At 36.2% G+C, this 15833-nt stretch overlaps 1 protein-coding gene across 1 annotated transcript; it reads right to left on the bottom strand.

Moving 5' to 3' along the window:
• Window positions 1–201: 201 nt before the first annotated feature.
• On the bottom strand, window positions 202–12391 carry LOC103700837 (protease Do-like 9). The gene is made up of 8 exons (XM_039122998.1): window positions 11678–12391; window positions 7606–7805; window positions 7231–7411; window positions 4758–4949; window positions 2823–3055; window positions 924–1025; window positions 715–765; window positions 202–498 (listed from the first exon to the last, which is right to left on the bottom strand). The coding sequence occupies exons 1-8, from the start codon at window positions 12273–12275 to the stop codon at window positions 217–219; spliced, it is 1839 nt and encodes a 612-aa protein (XP_038978926.1). The 5' UTR covers window positions 12276–12391; the 3' UTR covers window positions 202–216.
• Window positions 12392–15833: the final 3442 nt, after the last annotated feature.

Genomic DNA, 15833 nt, shown 5'->3' with positions numbered 1-15833 from the left:
CTTGGGTTGGTCTAATTTGAGTGTAATCTGATTTGTTAAGCTTGATCTAATCTGGGCTGATCAGAGCTGGTTTGGTGTGGGCCGGTTTGATCTAGATCTGTAATGTGGTTTGGTTCAATTGGGCCTAATATGTGTTGGGCTGAGTTGAACCTAATTGGATCTGTGGGCTGGGTTGGTTTGGGCTCGAAATCTCAAAATGACAGTGCTGTGGCAGAGTTATTGCAGGAAAAAAAAGAGAGGTGGTGGCTGATGGTGATCTTCTGAGCAGAACCAGACAGCTAACTCAAGGGCTAGGAGCCTTAAGTGCTTGCTCACATGTGCAACAGTGCATGCGCATGAACATAAACACACACAGATATGTGCGTTGAGAGAGAGGGAGAGAGAGAGGGAGACCTGCTGGTACTCTAGATCAAACTGCAAAAATTCTTCATCACAGTTCTCTACCATGGATGCCAAGGTTTTCAGATTCTTGACTGGTTGACCATTGAAAGAAAGTACCTGCAAATATGGGCCATAGTAAATTGGGACCTTACAAGTAAAATCTTAAAATAACTACTAATATATACAAAATCATTAATCCAAATGAAGTTTGGCTAGAGATAAGATCTTTTCAATATTTATTTAAAAAAATGCACTAACACACCACTCAGCCAACCTCAAGAACTCAATAAGTATATAATAATGTCAGGTTTCTGTTCTCTAAGAAATTATCACCTGATTGTTGACAATATCTTCATAACCAATATTAATATCTGCCACAAGCACCTGGAAAGTTCGGGAGGAACAACAATGTCACTGGCTGGACTGCAGGATTTAGGTACTACGCTATCATAGCAAGAAAATAATGTATATTTGAATATAAATTGCACAAGAGTGAACTAGACTTTGCTGAGGAAAATAAATAGCATAGAAAGAGACTGAACCTGGGAAACCACCACGAGTTGCTCATCATGTGATTGCGCCATTGCATGTAAATGTTTGTCCAACAATTTTACGGGTGCATCATATTCATAATCCTTTCCATACTGAAGAATGATAAATTTTAGTAAGTATAGCAAAAGACTGCATTTTGGGAACACTAACTCATTGAAGATGTCACCGTAAAGAAGTGCTAAAAGATAACCAATGCACGTGTTGCACGTGTCTAGGAACGAACCCAATACATGATAATGCATAAAAGTGCTACATGAAACCAACCTCACTGTCAAGAAGTGCTAAAAGATAACCAATGCATGTGTTGCAAGTGTCTAGGCAAGAAAACAATACATGATAATGTATAGCGGTGCTACATGAAACCACTACATCATTTCTATTCCCCAGGTAGTAGGTGAGATGAGCATTCGTAAGTCCAATCCTACTAATAATACTCTCGAGTTTATTAAAAATTCTTCAATCATTTTTCAACTTCTCATAATATTTTCACTTCTGAAATGATGGAAAAATAACATCAGTGAACTTCTGGTGACTTTCAATAAACAATTTTCCTTTTTGTCGATGTACTCCCCAAAATTTACCAGATTATGGCATTTTGCCTTAACATTTAACTCAGATGTGTTACCATCAACACTATGAACATCCGAATAATTCTGGGTCTGAAAGAAGTGAACAACAGGAGCAATAGTGGCACATGTTACTTTAGTTGTTTGAGCAACTTAATACATGTTATAAATGGTTTATGGACAAACAATGCATACGGTTAAGCTGATGGACGTAACTAGAAACTACACAATTTGTGAAAATCGCTGTTGAAATTTTATGAGAGGGTTAAAAGATACAGCTGCTAAACTGTTGGAGCAAACTATCTGTTTTAGTTGCAAGTTAGGTGGCGTTTGGTGACCCCAGTGGGATCGCTATGGCGATCTTAGATTGCCTGTGATCCTCATCCTGAGATAATTTGATCCCCGATGATCTAAGATCACCGCAATTGGTATGCTATGTTCCAGTGATTAAAAATCCCCAGGTACCCATGATTAATTTGTTTGGTATGCCATAGGAATCCAAGATCACTAACCATGTAATACCAAAACTGCCCTTGGTATATTCTATATGTTTTGCAACTATTAAACAAAATTCTCAAATAAATCATATGAAAATACACATGAATATAAATCAAATTACTCTAAACTTGTCATTCAAAACCAATTCAACAAGACCAAAAATTAATCAAAACCTATCAAAATAACTCCATGGGATTATCAAACCTTCCCAATTAGAAGAACTTTTTTTATGGGATTATCAAACCCTTCCCAACTAGAAGAACTTTTTTTATGGGATCAGTACTTTGGGGAGAAAATATTTCAAATAGTTTTGTCCCCAAATTTCAGCCCAACATCACTACCTTGGGGTGACCTTGGAAGCCTATCCTCAAGGATAGGTTTAACATCACTAGGTTGAGCAATGATTTTAGGAGTAGGGGTGATTTGGGATCATTGCCACCTAGGGTACAACCAAACATGGTGATCTCGTCACCTCCACCCACATCGCCTTTGACCTTGGGATCATCAATCCATACCAAACGCCACCTCAATATTATCTAAATAATACTTTAACACTGTTAAACATAACTTAGAAATAAGGGAATACAATTATTGAATCTGTACCAATACATAATTTGAATATATATAAAATATCTATATATATACCTAGAAACCAAAAAAAGGGACCAGTTTTTGCTAAAGGAACAGAACCAGATATGCTTGGAAGAATTTATGATAATATACACAACCTGCACTGAGAGAATGTATATATTTATTCCACTTTTTTTAATTCATGAAAAATGTAACAATATGGAAGAAGATATATCTCTGGAGTTAACTGTGTACCTCTGAACGAAGATATGGAACAGAAATTGTAGTGAAGACAAAGCCTGCAATTATGTAATATGACGGAGGCTTCCCCCTGATGTGAGCTGGAACGAGCCTCTTGTGAGTTGCAAGTTTTATGTTAAACTCGTAAACTCTCTTTTCACGTAACACTTTAACCACGGCATTCTCCCCAGTGTACTTCTGAGAAACGAGGTAACTAAACCCAATGCGCTCTCCATGCCTGAAAGGAACTAAAGATCACAACAAGAACCCGTAAGTACAACATATAGGTAAGAGTGAGATAGTTTCTGAGAGAAGCCATTCTACTATCATTATCCTTTATGTTTGGAAATTCATTTGCATGCCTAGACCCAAAATAAAAGATCAGAATTTTACAAAGTGTTTTGTTAATTAGGAATACAAGATGCATCATGATTTAAACAAAAAAAAAGGGAAACCATGACGCATACACGTTTGGATCAGAGATAACAGATGATGGGCAAATTGCCTGAAAAAACAAATATTGAGGCTTATATCTAATAAAAATGCAACAATGCAGAGAGGCTAATTGAACATAGACTAAAATTACTCGCTAATGCAGTCAATGAAAATTTTTCGAGCAAAAGAAGGAAACTTAAAACATTGTTGGCACCAAGGAAGGCGAAGTGCCAAAGTATTTGGTTCCCAATAAAGAGGATATTTATTGAATGTATACGGTCAATCTACATTTAAAAGAGCGATCACAAATGTAAACTATGTAAAGAATATTATCAGAAAGCGTCACACATGTCAATGAAAATGATATAGTCCACTTGATTTTGGAACAGGGAAGGTAGACCATACTTTCAACAGATTGGCCCATGGGCTTTGTGTATTTCAACATGGCACTTGGTGAAAAATTCAAATATATCGATAACAGATAGAGCTAAAAATATGCCCCAGATCAAGTTGAAAACAGAAAAAAGACACAGTTACCTTAATTTTGAATTAACCAACACATTTATTGATTTCCAATTACTCTCTGCCTATCTTATCACACAAGCTCCAGAGAGCAACTTCCCCAGCTCTAAAGTCTGTCAACCATCACAGCATCTAAACTGAATGAATAATGGACTATTTTTCAAACAATTTGTGACCCTCATAAATCTAGATAACATTTCAGATCGACACAAGAGGATTGAAACGGAGAGCATTGTATCAGTCCCTTGTTTTAATATGGATTATGGAATATAGATATAATGCAAGTCAAGATTCAAACAGCTCCAATAATTGACAGTCAACATACCACCCAGGGTAATTTGATAATTTAAATCGATAAAGGATGATAAACGAACAATTCTTTTCCAACAGATGCAGTCCTCAGGGTTCTAAGCAATATGCACGTATGCACGAATGCATATACATGCATACTTACATTTCTGCACTCACAAGAGGATAAACAGAAAGATTGAAAGATGACGGGTGGAAAAAAAAGTGCATCATCAAATCCCTTCTTTTACACCATTCAGATAGAAAATTTTTATCATGTGCAGTTAACATGCCGCCACCACCAGTACCACTAATACACACTAAACAAGGGCACAAAGGTGAATTGCCATCACCTATTAGCTGGCAACTGAATATTCAGAGAAAGGAGCAAGGAGTTTATCCTTGCAACCATTACATGAAAAATATATCATGTCAAAGACCACGGGTTTCCACGTTGGGAGCAAATCAAGTGGGAAAAATCATTAAAAAAGGCAGCTGGTGCACGAAGCTCCAACCATTGCAGGATTTGGGGATGGTGATCTACGCAGCCTTACACCGACATAAGGAGGGCCTGTTTCCACATCACAATGGAGCAACCTTACCGTTGCACCAAGATTCACCTTCTAAGTAGAAGAAATCATTAAATATAAAATTCAAATTTTGAACTTAAATACAATTTTAATAGCGGCACAATGTCGTGATTACCAGTTCCATCATTAGCAATATCAACACCATCAAAGCTGAGAATAATATCAGATGGTTTAAGAAAGTCAGATTCTGGTGCAGTAGGCTCTACTCTCCTTACACGCACACCCTTTTGGTTAGGTGACATTCCTATTGCTTTCCGGAGATCAGGATTTTCCATTTTCTGCCACTCAATCCCAAGGATAGGGAATCCTGTAATAGGAATAAAATCATGTAAGCAAAATGAAAGTCTGCTGAGAACTCCAGTTAATAAAAATAAAAAGAAAAGGGAAAGAAAAAGCCTGCATGTCTGGTGCAGGTGTTGGAACAAAAGTGACACATTTTCATCCTCATGTCAATGTGAATACGAACTAAGGAATATCGAACGAAGCTAGACATAAATGTTTATGAAGATTAAAAAAAATAATCCATTAAAGGGGACAATAACATAGGATACAACTGTAATAGGCCTAGCACCTTATATATAACATGCATACTATACGTGAACATATTATGTGTATGTATTTAAAGTTTGAAAATATATAACTTAGCAAACTAGATAACAAGGCAGTTATTATTTTACCTAAAGAACCACGTATGCTGCTCATTACTCAGTAGACTAGACATCAAGAAGTGATCAGGTATGAGGACAGAAGTAGCAAAAGCCAAAAAGAAACTACTAATCGATCTAAATGCAATTCAAAGACTTAGAAAAAAAAAGAATGATCAGGTATCTGAATGGCACTTCTATTATCAAAGTACATACAAGTCGGAGGATCAAAGAGAAGAACCCTGCTGGAAAGAGCAATGAAGTTGAATAAGCAAAACAACAGTGAATCTAAAGCATCAATACTAGTTTGTTTTAAAAGAGGGGCATTAGACAAATATGCAGCCTCATGATCATATAGAAGATAGCAGCTGTTTGACCTTTTTCATGGGTTTTTTTTGATATTTAACAGAACGTGAACTAAAATTTATTATTTTCTTTTTATAAGGTGTCCCCATGTTTTTGCTAGTTTGTAGATTCTCACTTTGAAAATTTGCTGAAAATTTGCCATAGGACAAGGACTTGACTCGCTCTCCCTCTTCTTTTATTGTCTTCAACTTATGGAACTAATGTTAGTCAGATATTTTCTCATTTAAGTTACAATCTTTACATCTGATATTGTGACCTCCAAGAAATATAAGAAGCTAGCAGTCGTGCGTCAACTTGTTAACTTACCATCTCAATCAGCATTATATAGGCCCAGGATCAGCTAGCAGAGTATGCAGAAGAAATGCAATTTGAACTAAGCAAGAAACCCTGATACATTAGCTAGCTACAATCATCACAATTGATTTAAGATGAGATGGTCAAGTAGGAAAGAAAACCCACCAACAATAACAAGTACGAGCTTGCAGGGCACAACCAAAGCGTCAGAACTTCAAAGAAGCTCCATCAAATTATCAGCAAATGCATACATCCAAGTGAAAGGCATATGCAGCAACTTAATCTCGATAAGAATGCAACTTGTGACCAAGAAAGCATAAAGGAGTTGGATGCCTTTGCAAGCATATGTTTGAGATGCAGCCATGTGGATCCTGACAGCATCAATGCCAGAAATGATCATGTCATTAGGTACCATAAGAACATGGATATACCGGAAAACGAATGCAGAATGAGGATGGCGTGGTCATGATATTTCTCGGTAATTCTCACTCAAGAACAGCCAACAAGAATTCTCAAATTAAGCATAAGAATCCAAGTGAGTTTGCATAAGGCATTATTCAGACAGATACACTAATAAAGGGTAGGAAAGACCAGGAGGCTTTACTTTTAAGCCTCAAAAAGATGACTATGAGTCATAGGTTTTCTTCACATACATCTTATAGATTGCCTAACTAGGCAAGCACAGTAATAATCTATGTTCCAAGTCAAAAAGAAAATTGCTCCAGCCAATGCCATATTCTTAAGCCTCGTAGCAAGAATCTCATAAATCTCCATCAACCCTGCAAAATATGATCTTACACTTCCTTAGCAAAAACAATTTGGGAATGTGGCCCTAAAAATGAATCAGATGTCCCTACTTTTCTTGAAGAACTATTCTACAAGGATACACTGCTTGGAGGACTTAAAGGCACGAAGACAGCCACATATGACAGCACTTATGAGCATCGGATGATATAATCTCTCAGTGCATGTTTTTGGAGCCCTTACAAGCATGGGAGGACAACTTCTAGAGATTTCATACTATCTAGGCTGGATTTGCAACCATGCAAGTCTCCAAGGGTTCAAATAATACAGCAATACAAATAAATCACTGAAGAGAATGCTAGCCAATATATAGTAAAATCAGATAACAGAGACTAATAACACAAACATTATATGAGCATGCAATATGCACACATGCAGCCGATACATCAATATGCAACTCAATATATAGACTACATCCAGCACAAAAAAAATGTGTATGAAGAATGGCTGAAAATTTCCAGTCTTAGTTGGAGCATTTACCTGTATATTCTCCTGACTTCTCATAATCATTAATAAAGTGCAAAATAACAGGCGTTGGTATCACATAGCCTATATTTTCCACATCGTCATGTTTCAGGGACTGAAATGCAATACCAACACATTTGCCCTTGTCATTAAAAGCAGGTCCACCAGAATTGCCTGAGTTTATTGCTGCATCTATCTGTCAACAACAAACCATACTAGATATAGGTGATACGAAGGCAAGCCTAAGACAGCAAAGATAATTGTCATACAGGAGAAATTTCACATTGTAATATCAGACTAGGAGACAAAAGTACAGTAAGACATGTCACTCATAATGTAAACAAACTTGATTGACAGAACATAACAGGAGGATTGTTTTAGTTTCCAAACCTGCAGCCCTAAGAGCTCTGTGGAGCCATGGACATATGATAGTATCTCTATACGTGACACAACACCACTTGTCACAGAAATTGTGTCTCCTCCAATTGGGTAACCAACAACAGTAACAGCATCTTGGAGTGCAGGTAGAGACCCAAACTCCACTGGAGAAACACCCTCCCAAAATTCATCATCACTAACGGTCAACATGGCTGGGGCAAAAAATCATATGTGAGCAGTTAGAATGTAAAGCTGATAAACTTGGACCCCACATGACAGAAAACAAAAATGACTACGAAGCTGATCTGATTTGATGGCATCTTATGGACCGTTATATAGTCGCATGCATGGACTGGAAAGCACACATAGAATGCTGGCACCATCAGATGGCATGATCCATTTAACCATTTTATTAGTTAGTTATTGAAATATTTTTTTTGGTGAGAGCACAATAAAAGAGCAAATTTTGAAATCAATCAGTTACATGTTTACGGTAGTTTGAGTACATCCACATTGCCAAGGCTATAATTTAAGATTGCTTCATGGGAAGCAAGGATAAGAATGTTGACAGCCTGCAACCCAACTCCTATTTGATTCACTCTTTCCACAAAATAATCTGTTCAAATTTCCATACATCTAAAACTGCTAATGGAAGCAATATCTATACCACATGGTAAGAGATGCATTTCTTGCTTCAACATGCAAGCATATGTAATAGGATGGATGCCTCATAATTGAATTGAGTATCATTTATGAAGTAGAATCCAAAAATAATATATTAGACATGCCTATTAAACATAGCCATGAAAATGAATCAAGCATCGTCGAGATTAAAAGTGACTCTTGGAGAGGCAGAGTTGTTAAAATTTGGCAGAATTTTTATGAGTTAAAACAGATATACTTGTAGGCATGTCTAGCCACATTATTCCAGTTAGATAGTTTGGAATTCAATGTTTTACCGGATTGATGGTACCATAAACCATTATTTATTTAGCTAGAACGAGGCATGGTTTACAGGCTAATCTGATGGGTGAAAACTGAGTTTGACAAGCAGGGGTCTTGGTAATACTTAAAAGACCAAGGCATAATGAAGAGAAAGCAGCAGCACAAATAAAAGGCTTATGAACAAGATCTTCACAACAAATAATCACAACAGAGAAAGCAGTAGCAGTTAAACTAAGAGCTTATGAATGTGTTGTTTAGAACCAAAAGCTACAACAACTCAGTTCCAAGCAATGTGAACACAATAAAAAGTTTGATTTCTTAATCAACATTTAATAACTACAACAATAGTGAAGTGCTCGATGATTGAGGGCTTAAGGTCAACTTCAGTGAAATTTAGAGATTTTGCCATTCATAAAATTATTATTTGCAGTAGCCCAACTACAAGTTATGCCAACATGAACCGCACAGAAGGGTTCAAATTTGGGCAGATGTCCAGTTTTATATCTTTCTGGACATTTCCTAACACCTAGTTTAGAAATTATTAGATCTTATTTTAGTTTTGAGTTATTTTTTCAATAAAAAACTCATTGCCAGCCCAAAAAAGCTATAAAGAGTTGAAAACTTATTACTAATTTGAGATGAGCTTTGGAACATTGGCTGAATTTCGTCCACAAACCATTTCAACTAAAGAGTTCTGCAATCTACTTATTCATTCTCTCCTTTATCTTAATCTAATCCACCCCTTTATCTTTTGTTTTTGCAGTATTAGGTATCACAGCTCAAGGCATTTTGCATTAAATTGTATGTGCAAGTGGATGTGGAAATGCAACACCACACTTGTACTACTCATGATGCAGCAGAAAGCATGTGATTAATAATTATAGAACAAACTGTTGGCACAGCAGTAATCAATTCCCTACTTTGTAACCTTTAGAATCGTTCTTGCCATTAGAATAATCGTCACATACCAAGGTCAAAAAACCCAGTTTTGATGTCGGTATATAGATCAAGCCCACCATGTTCCAGTTTCCATGGTTTTGCCTTGAGTGTCGAAGTTTCATCCAAAAAAATTATGCAAAAAAATAAAGAAACCTAGAAAAAATAAAATAAGAACGGAAAGATATCACATACGTTTAGAGTATACTGTACAATTCATAGTATTTGGTTTTATGTGTTCAGTATATACAAGCTGAAAGCTTATGATTAAACGTTTTGTAAGAATCTTTAAGGCACCAAAAAAATTATTGGAAAAAAAATGATATCATGATCAATTGTTTGATAACAATTTAATTATCTAAACACCAAACAAAATCTTTAAAGGTAAAATGTGATTACATATTGTACATAAACATTGACTAATTATAATGATTGCGATCCTGTCAAGTATCCGATAGCAAAATATGATCTACGCGATATGAAAATAAAACTATAATTAGATATGCCACATCTAAATGCTTCTATGTATGAGCTAAAATCTAGCTACATCTTGTGAATACACTATTCCAGGGGATATATATCATACACATTCCTCTTCTTTGCCACTCTCTCAAAACCCAAAAAGTCGTCTACATCTAGGAAAAGATACTTTTCTATCAAATTTTCTAATATTGAACTTCCAGGTGCTTCCGATTTTCTAAAATGTGGCAAAAAAATCCAAATTCAATTTTAATTAAATACTTTTTAGGGGTCTGTTTGGATGCCTACACAAGCTATTCCACGGATAAAACTGCTTGACCTTACTCAAAGAGAGGCATTGCATTAAGGAAACAAGACACTCATGCATCTAGGGAAGCCACCAAGCATGAACAAGTTAGGATTATGTATATGCTTTTAAGGTTATTTACAGCATCCCTGCTTTTTAGGATTCTCCCATCCCTTAATCGACCCAACAATAGAAATTCTCATTCCCCACATTGCTTACCTTCCTCTCGTGGCCACCTACATTAGACCAATCCCACAGATAACTTACTCAAGCAACAAATAGGCCCTATCTGTCATATTTGTCAAATGTGAGAAACCATCTTTCTTAACTATGAAGAAGTGTTTAAAAAGGACCAAAACATTAAATTACATAGCTAATGTATTTAAATAAAGAAAGAAATGATCCAATATGCACCAAACTAATGCTTACAAAAGCATATAGCATGGGTTTTTGGTCAATTTTCTAAAAAAGATTATTGGGGTTCAGTTTTGGCCTTGTTCTGACCAAAACCAATTCATTTCAGCCAAAACTCCAGCACTTAACATATAAAGTAGATATCCCCATGTTAATCAATCCAAATATTTCTTTGTTTACATTGTGGGACATGTCACTGTCTTACCAATAGAAACTAGAACACCATGAATCCAAAGATTTTTTTGCTTGAGACATGTTACTGCTCTTGCTTCTTTTACATGACCAACTTAAAAAAGAAAGATTCCATCGCAAGGTGGCACTGTAAGTGCCCCATAGCCCCTTTCATAACCATTGTCATGTTCACCACCATCATCTACTGATGTAGGCAAATCACTGTGTGACTTCACAAAAGTATCACTCTCATTCTCCAAGGGCAAACAATATGCAACATCCAAGAAATCTAATGGCGCCTATAAAAATTAAAACTTTAAACTTTTCCCACGACAATGCTCGTAACAACTAGGTGATCAGTTAAGTGCATCGTAGATGTGATCCCTACATCACCATGAATACACGGATTCAATGCTAGCCTCCAATACCAAGTACCTATGTGAGTCAAGGTGGATCATCTACCTCATCAAGATCATGTAATTTTTGGAAGGCTACAATATTTATCCGTCAAAGCACAGAGAAACAATTACCAAAAAATAGATTGCTAGAACTGTCACAATCGTGTACTTGAAATCACCTGAACAGCTGATTATTTTCTAGCAAACCAAAATGAAAATTTTAATTAATTGTACAACCAAGCATACACCTCGATGCAAGTGTTCACTCCCCTATGTTTACATGATAACCTAAAAAGGAGAAAAATAAAAAAAGGGAGTTCCAAGTGCTATCTTAGTGCAGGTACTTTAGCTACTGTTCCATGCCAAGACTAGAATTCAAAATTCAAGATAACCTTGAAATTACATCAAGGCTCCAAACAATGTAATGAATCAAAATCCAACATTAAATCGTTACCAATATCGCACTCGGTCCCAATGGCCAGCACAGTCGCCACGTACTTGGTGTCCGACCCACGCTTCTTGAGCTTGACCTGGGTGTAGTGCTCAACCGAGTGGGCATTGGTCAGCACCCGCCTCCCGCTGATGATGAACCCGCTGCTGCTCGAGCTATACTGCCGTTTCCGCTGCCACGGGAGAGAAAAATTTGGCTCCGTATGCACACAGAAAACCTTGACAACAGCATCCCTCGAGGGCACCACCTTCACCACCTGGTCCCACCTCGGCGCCGGCGGCTCCATGGCCACCATCGCTAGGTTGTGCGTAAGAAGGTCGCTGGAATCCCCGTTGCTCGCCACCACCTGGGATTCCCGCCGGAGAGGGGAAGAAGAACCTTTCTCGGCGACGACCTCCTTGGATGTGTCCTGGCGCTGGACCTTGCGGGGCCGGCCCCTGCCGCGCTGGGGGCTGGGCCGCTCCTCGGGGACCTCGGCCTCGTCGAGGGCGGAGGCGGAGGCGGAGGCGGAGGAGGCGCCGGTGTTGGGCTTCTGGAGGTCCATGGTCTCGGCGACGGGCTTCTTGCGCTTGCGGCCCCTCTTCCTCTTGGATTGCTCCATGGATGGGGTTAGGGTTTGCTCCGGGATAGGAGAAACCCTAATGGGAGCAGAGATGGAATTGGGGAGGGTTTGGATGGGAGAAATGGGATCGGGGAGGGAGGAAATAATGAAAAACTTTCCTTTTATAACCGAAACTTATCCTTTTTTATTTTTTTTTAAAACAAAGAGAGTCTCATGCATATTTAAAAATATGTGAGAATTATAAATTATTATTGTTTCGTTGCTGCAATAGTAGTAGTTTCATCTATTATTATTATTATAAGTTCTGCAACTTTCATTTAGTTCCATTTTCGCCCTTGTCTTTTGCAAGAATTCTCATAAATCGGCTGTCAATTATGGAATTACGTTATATTTGACTGCACATTCCTTTTTTAGGAGTTTTGGGCAGTCCTGTCAGAAGAGATGGAGATATTTAAGTATATTTTGGACCAAAAGTTGTAAGAGAAAATTTTACAGATATTTAAAAAAAATCAAAACACCCTTTTTTTAATATAATATAGATATACAATGCATGATTAATAGCAAATTAAACAAAAGAATTCTTGATTTGCAATTAAAGACCGTGTTTTAAAGCATTGATTATGTGCACTCGAAAAGTTGATAGGTCCACTAATTCTAGGTTACGTACAAATTTGGTTTCCTTTCTTTTACAATATGGTAATAAATGTTGAAGTTGATGTTGGAGGCTCCAAAGGGGTTTATCCTTTTTATTTTATTATATAGAAGAAGAAAAAAAAGATGTTTGAATAATTGTCGTGTATGCTCAGCTCAAAAATAAAAGAATACATGACTAATTGCTTGTAATTTAAGACAAATTATTAATTTAAGATGAAAGGGTACTTGGTGGATAGTCATGATTTGATTGAGAAACTTCAAGAGGAAAAAAAAATCTATTTCTTAGATATAGAGAGAGTTGTGAGAGAGAGAAAGAAAAATTTGATGTGTACTCGTAATCTTGTTAATTAATATCGTGTTTAATATAAGAAAGAGCAATATTTGATGGACAATTATGATAACATGTTTTTACTATATAAGAAAGTTAGGGTGCATGTGTCAAAATTACGAGGTATGATGTTATGGAAATGGTTATTGGTAATTTTCTCCTTTGCTTCAATTATTGGAAAATGAGGGTTTGTTAAGGCAATTAAAGCATTCTTAAAATATTTACCAATATAATTTTTTTAGTTTCTCAGCGCATATCATAGATAAAGAGATCATGGACTTTGCAGAAGTTAGCATAAACAACACACATGAGAGGAAGTAAGGATCAATGTGATTCTTCATCAGATTAAAGAATACTTTCTATTATTCATGTATCTTGATAAAACCACCATTGAAATTTTGCAAAATATGTTATCCTCTGGATCCAGAAACAAATTAATTATTGTGCAGTTAATGGAGATAGGAGTAAATATAATGGAGAATGGAGTAAATGGATGTGTTAAGAGGTGCAGGTCCGTAGATTTAAATCAGAAAAACATGACAACATTAGATGCTGCACTAAGTTTGATCTAAAAGCTTCTTTGTTATATGACAATAAGAAGGGTACCGAAACAAAACATGATTATTATGTTGTATTTGTTTATATATTATTCTAATCTGCATTGGAAAAACTTCCAAGCAAGCGTACCCCATGATATGAAAAGAGTCTGCATGCATTCCTATTCTAATCAAAACAATTCATGAATACTTCAGAAGGCTGGGAGATCAGGGCTTTTATTTTTCTCCACTTCAATTTTAGTTGTCACAAATATTAAATACATGCAATGTACATAACTTGAAAAGAGTTCAGAATACTAAAATGAAAACAAAGCACATACTTGATTAGGGAGAATCAATAGACTTGAGATGGATCATTCTGGCCATTATGGGTAGGTCTAAACAGAATTTGAGAGCAAAGTCCATTACATTCAAGACTCAGTCAAGTACCAAAATTCGGGAAGCCCTAACTTATAATCCAAGAAAAATTTGGCAATGCGACTGAAGACAAACTTAATAATGCGTCATCATCTACCTGCTGCCCAAATTAAAAATTTAAAAATATCTTTATTTTTTATTTTTTATATTATCTTTTAATTATAAGAATGGGTTGGGCTTCACTAACATAAAAAAGAAAAGTTTCATCCTATTCTAATTAGAAGAGGAATCTAATTGAACCTCGATAAAATAGTAGGTTATTTGCAACTTCTCCTCTTTTAATTAGAAGAAGATTTTAACTTGAATAAAAAGAAGCTCACTAGTATAAATAGAGGGCATATTATGATTTTAAAAAATAGGAATAGAAGAAATGAAAGCACAAGGTAAATAATCTTTTTTCCACCAACTAGAACTTAAATAAAGAGAATATAAACAAAGAAGATGGAATTTACATTCTACCCATGATATACACCACTCTCCGTGGATAGTGAAAAAAATAATAAAAGTAAAAGAAGACTTGGACCATACTTTCACTTTTTGTTATTATTTATAATTTGAGTTGAGTAGGTTAAAAAAAATTCTTTCTTCTTCTTGATTGGTATTGTAGACTTTGTTACCAATATATCATTGAAATATAGTGAAGTCAAAAACTAGGATAGAGTTTACCACTACAATAGTAAGATGTATCTGAAAGTGAAATAAAGGATAAAACTTGTGTTTTTTTTAAGATTGACCAATATATGCAATATACTATTAGCGGAACTATTTTATAGAATCTAAACATAGGCCAATTATTTTTATTAAAAAATCTTTCACTTGGCACAATCCTATTCATTGTCATCATTTGACACAACAATAGACTTCACAAAAAATAATTTTTCAAATTCAAAATGGAGATGGAGATGCTACTTAATAGTTTCATACATAGATTCTATGAATCTAAAATTAGTTTCAATAGAGCAAGGTTTTAGATTTGATAGGATGATAATGTTCTAATTTCTCCACAAAATAAGATGTCCCATTGTCACCCTATCTTGACGACTGCGCCGATTGATGATAGATACCTCTATCTCTCTCTCTCTTTTTTTTTTTTTTTTTTACCTCTACTCCTTTCTCGTTTAATTTGTTTCTTTTTTTTTCTCTTATTTATTCCCTTCTTTTTCTTCTTCTTTCTTTTTTTTTCTTTTTTATATATTTTTTTCTTTCTTTCTCCGTTACTTTTTTTTTTCTTTTTTCTCTTCTTTCAATTTTTTTCTTTGTTCTTCTTTATTTATTTTAATTTTATTTTTTTTTCTTTTCGTTTTCCCTCCCTCCCTCCCTCTGTTTTTTTTGTCCCCCAAACTCTTCTTTCCACGGTTTGAATCCTTTCGTCCATGGGAAGTGAAACCAGCGGCCAGGGCGCAAAATACCGCTCCAATCCTTTCGTCCGTTCGATTTTTTACTAAACAATCTCTGCCGTTATTCCGTCAACGAGTTTTGACTGATGCTATCGCGCGAGTTAAAAGGGACGGTGGATAGGCCATCCAACGAGTGCCACCGCGCGGTCCGTGCACCTGTCCGCGGACCGACCTAACTCCGTCTTCTCTTTATGCGCACCTGGGGTGACCGGATACCAGCCTTTAATGCCTGACGGCCTGAGCG

The sequence above is a fragment of the Phoenix dactylifera genome, unplaced genomic scaffold (assembly GCF_009389715.1).
Source record: "Phoenix dactylifera cultivar Barhee BC4 unplaced genomic scaffold, palm_55x_up_171113_PBpolish2nd_filt_p 001950F, whole genome shotgun sequence".
In the NCBI taxonomy this organism is placed as follows: domain Eukaryota; kingdom Viridiplantae; phylum Streptophyta; class Magnoliopsida; order Arecales; family Arecaceae; genus Phoenix; species Phoenix dactylifera.
The sequence above is the reverse complement of the archived record's forward strand: the minus strand, read 5'-3'. Positions and strand labels throughout refer to the sequence as shown.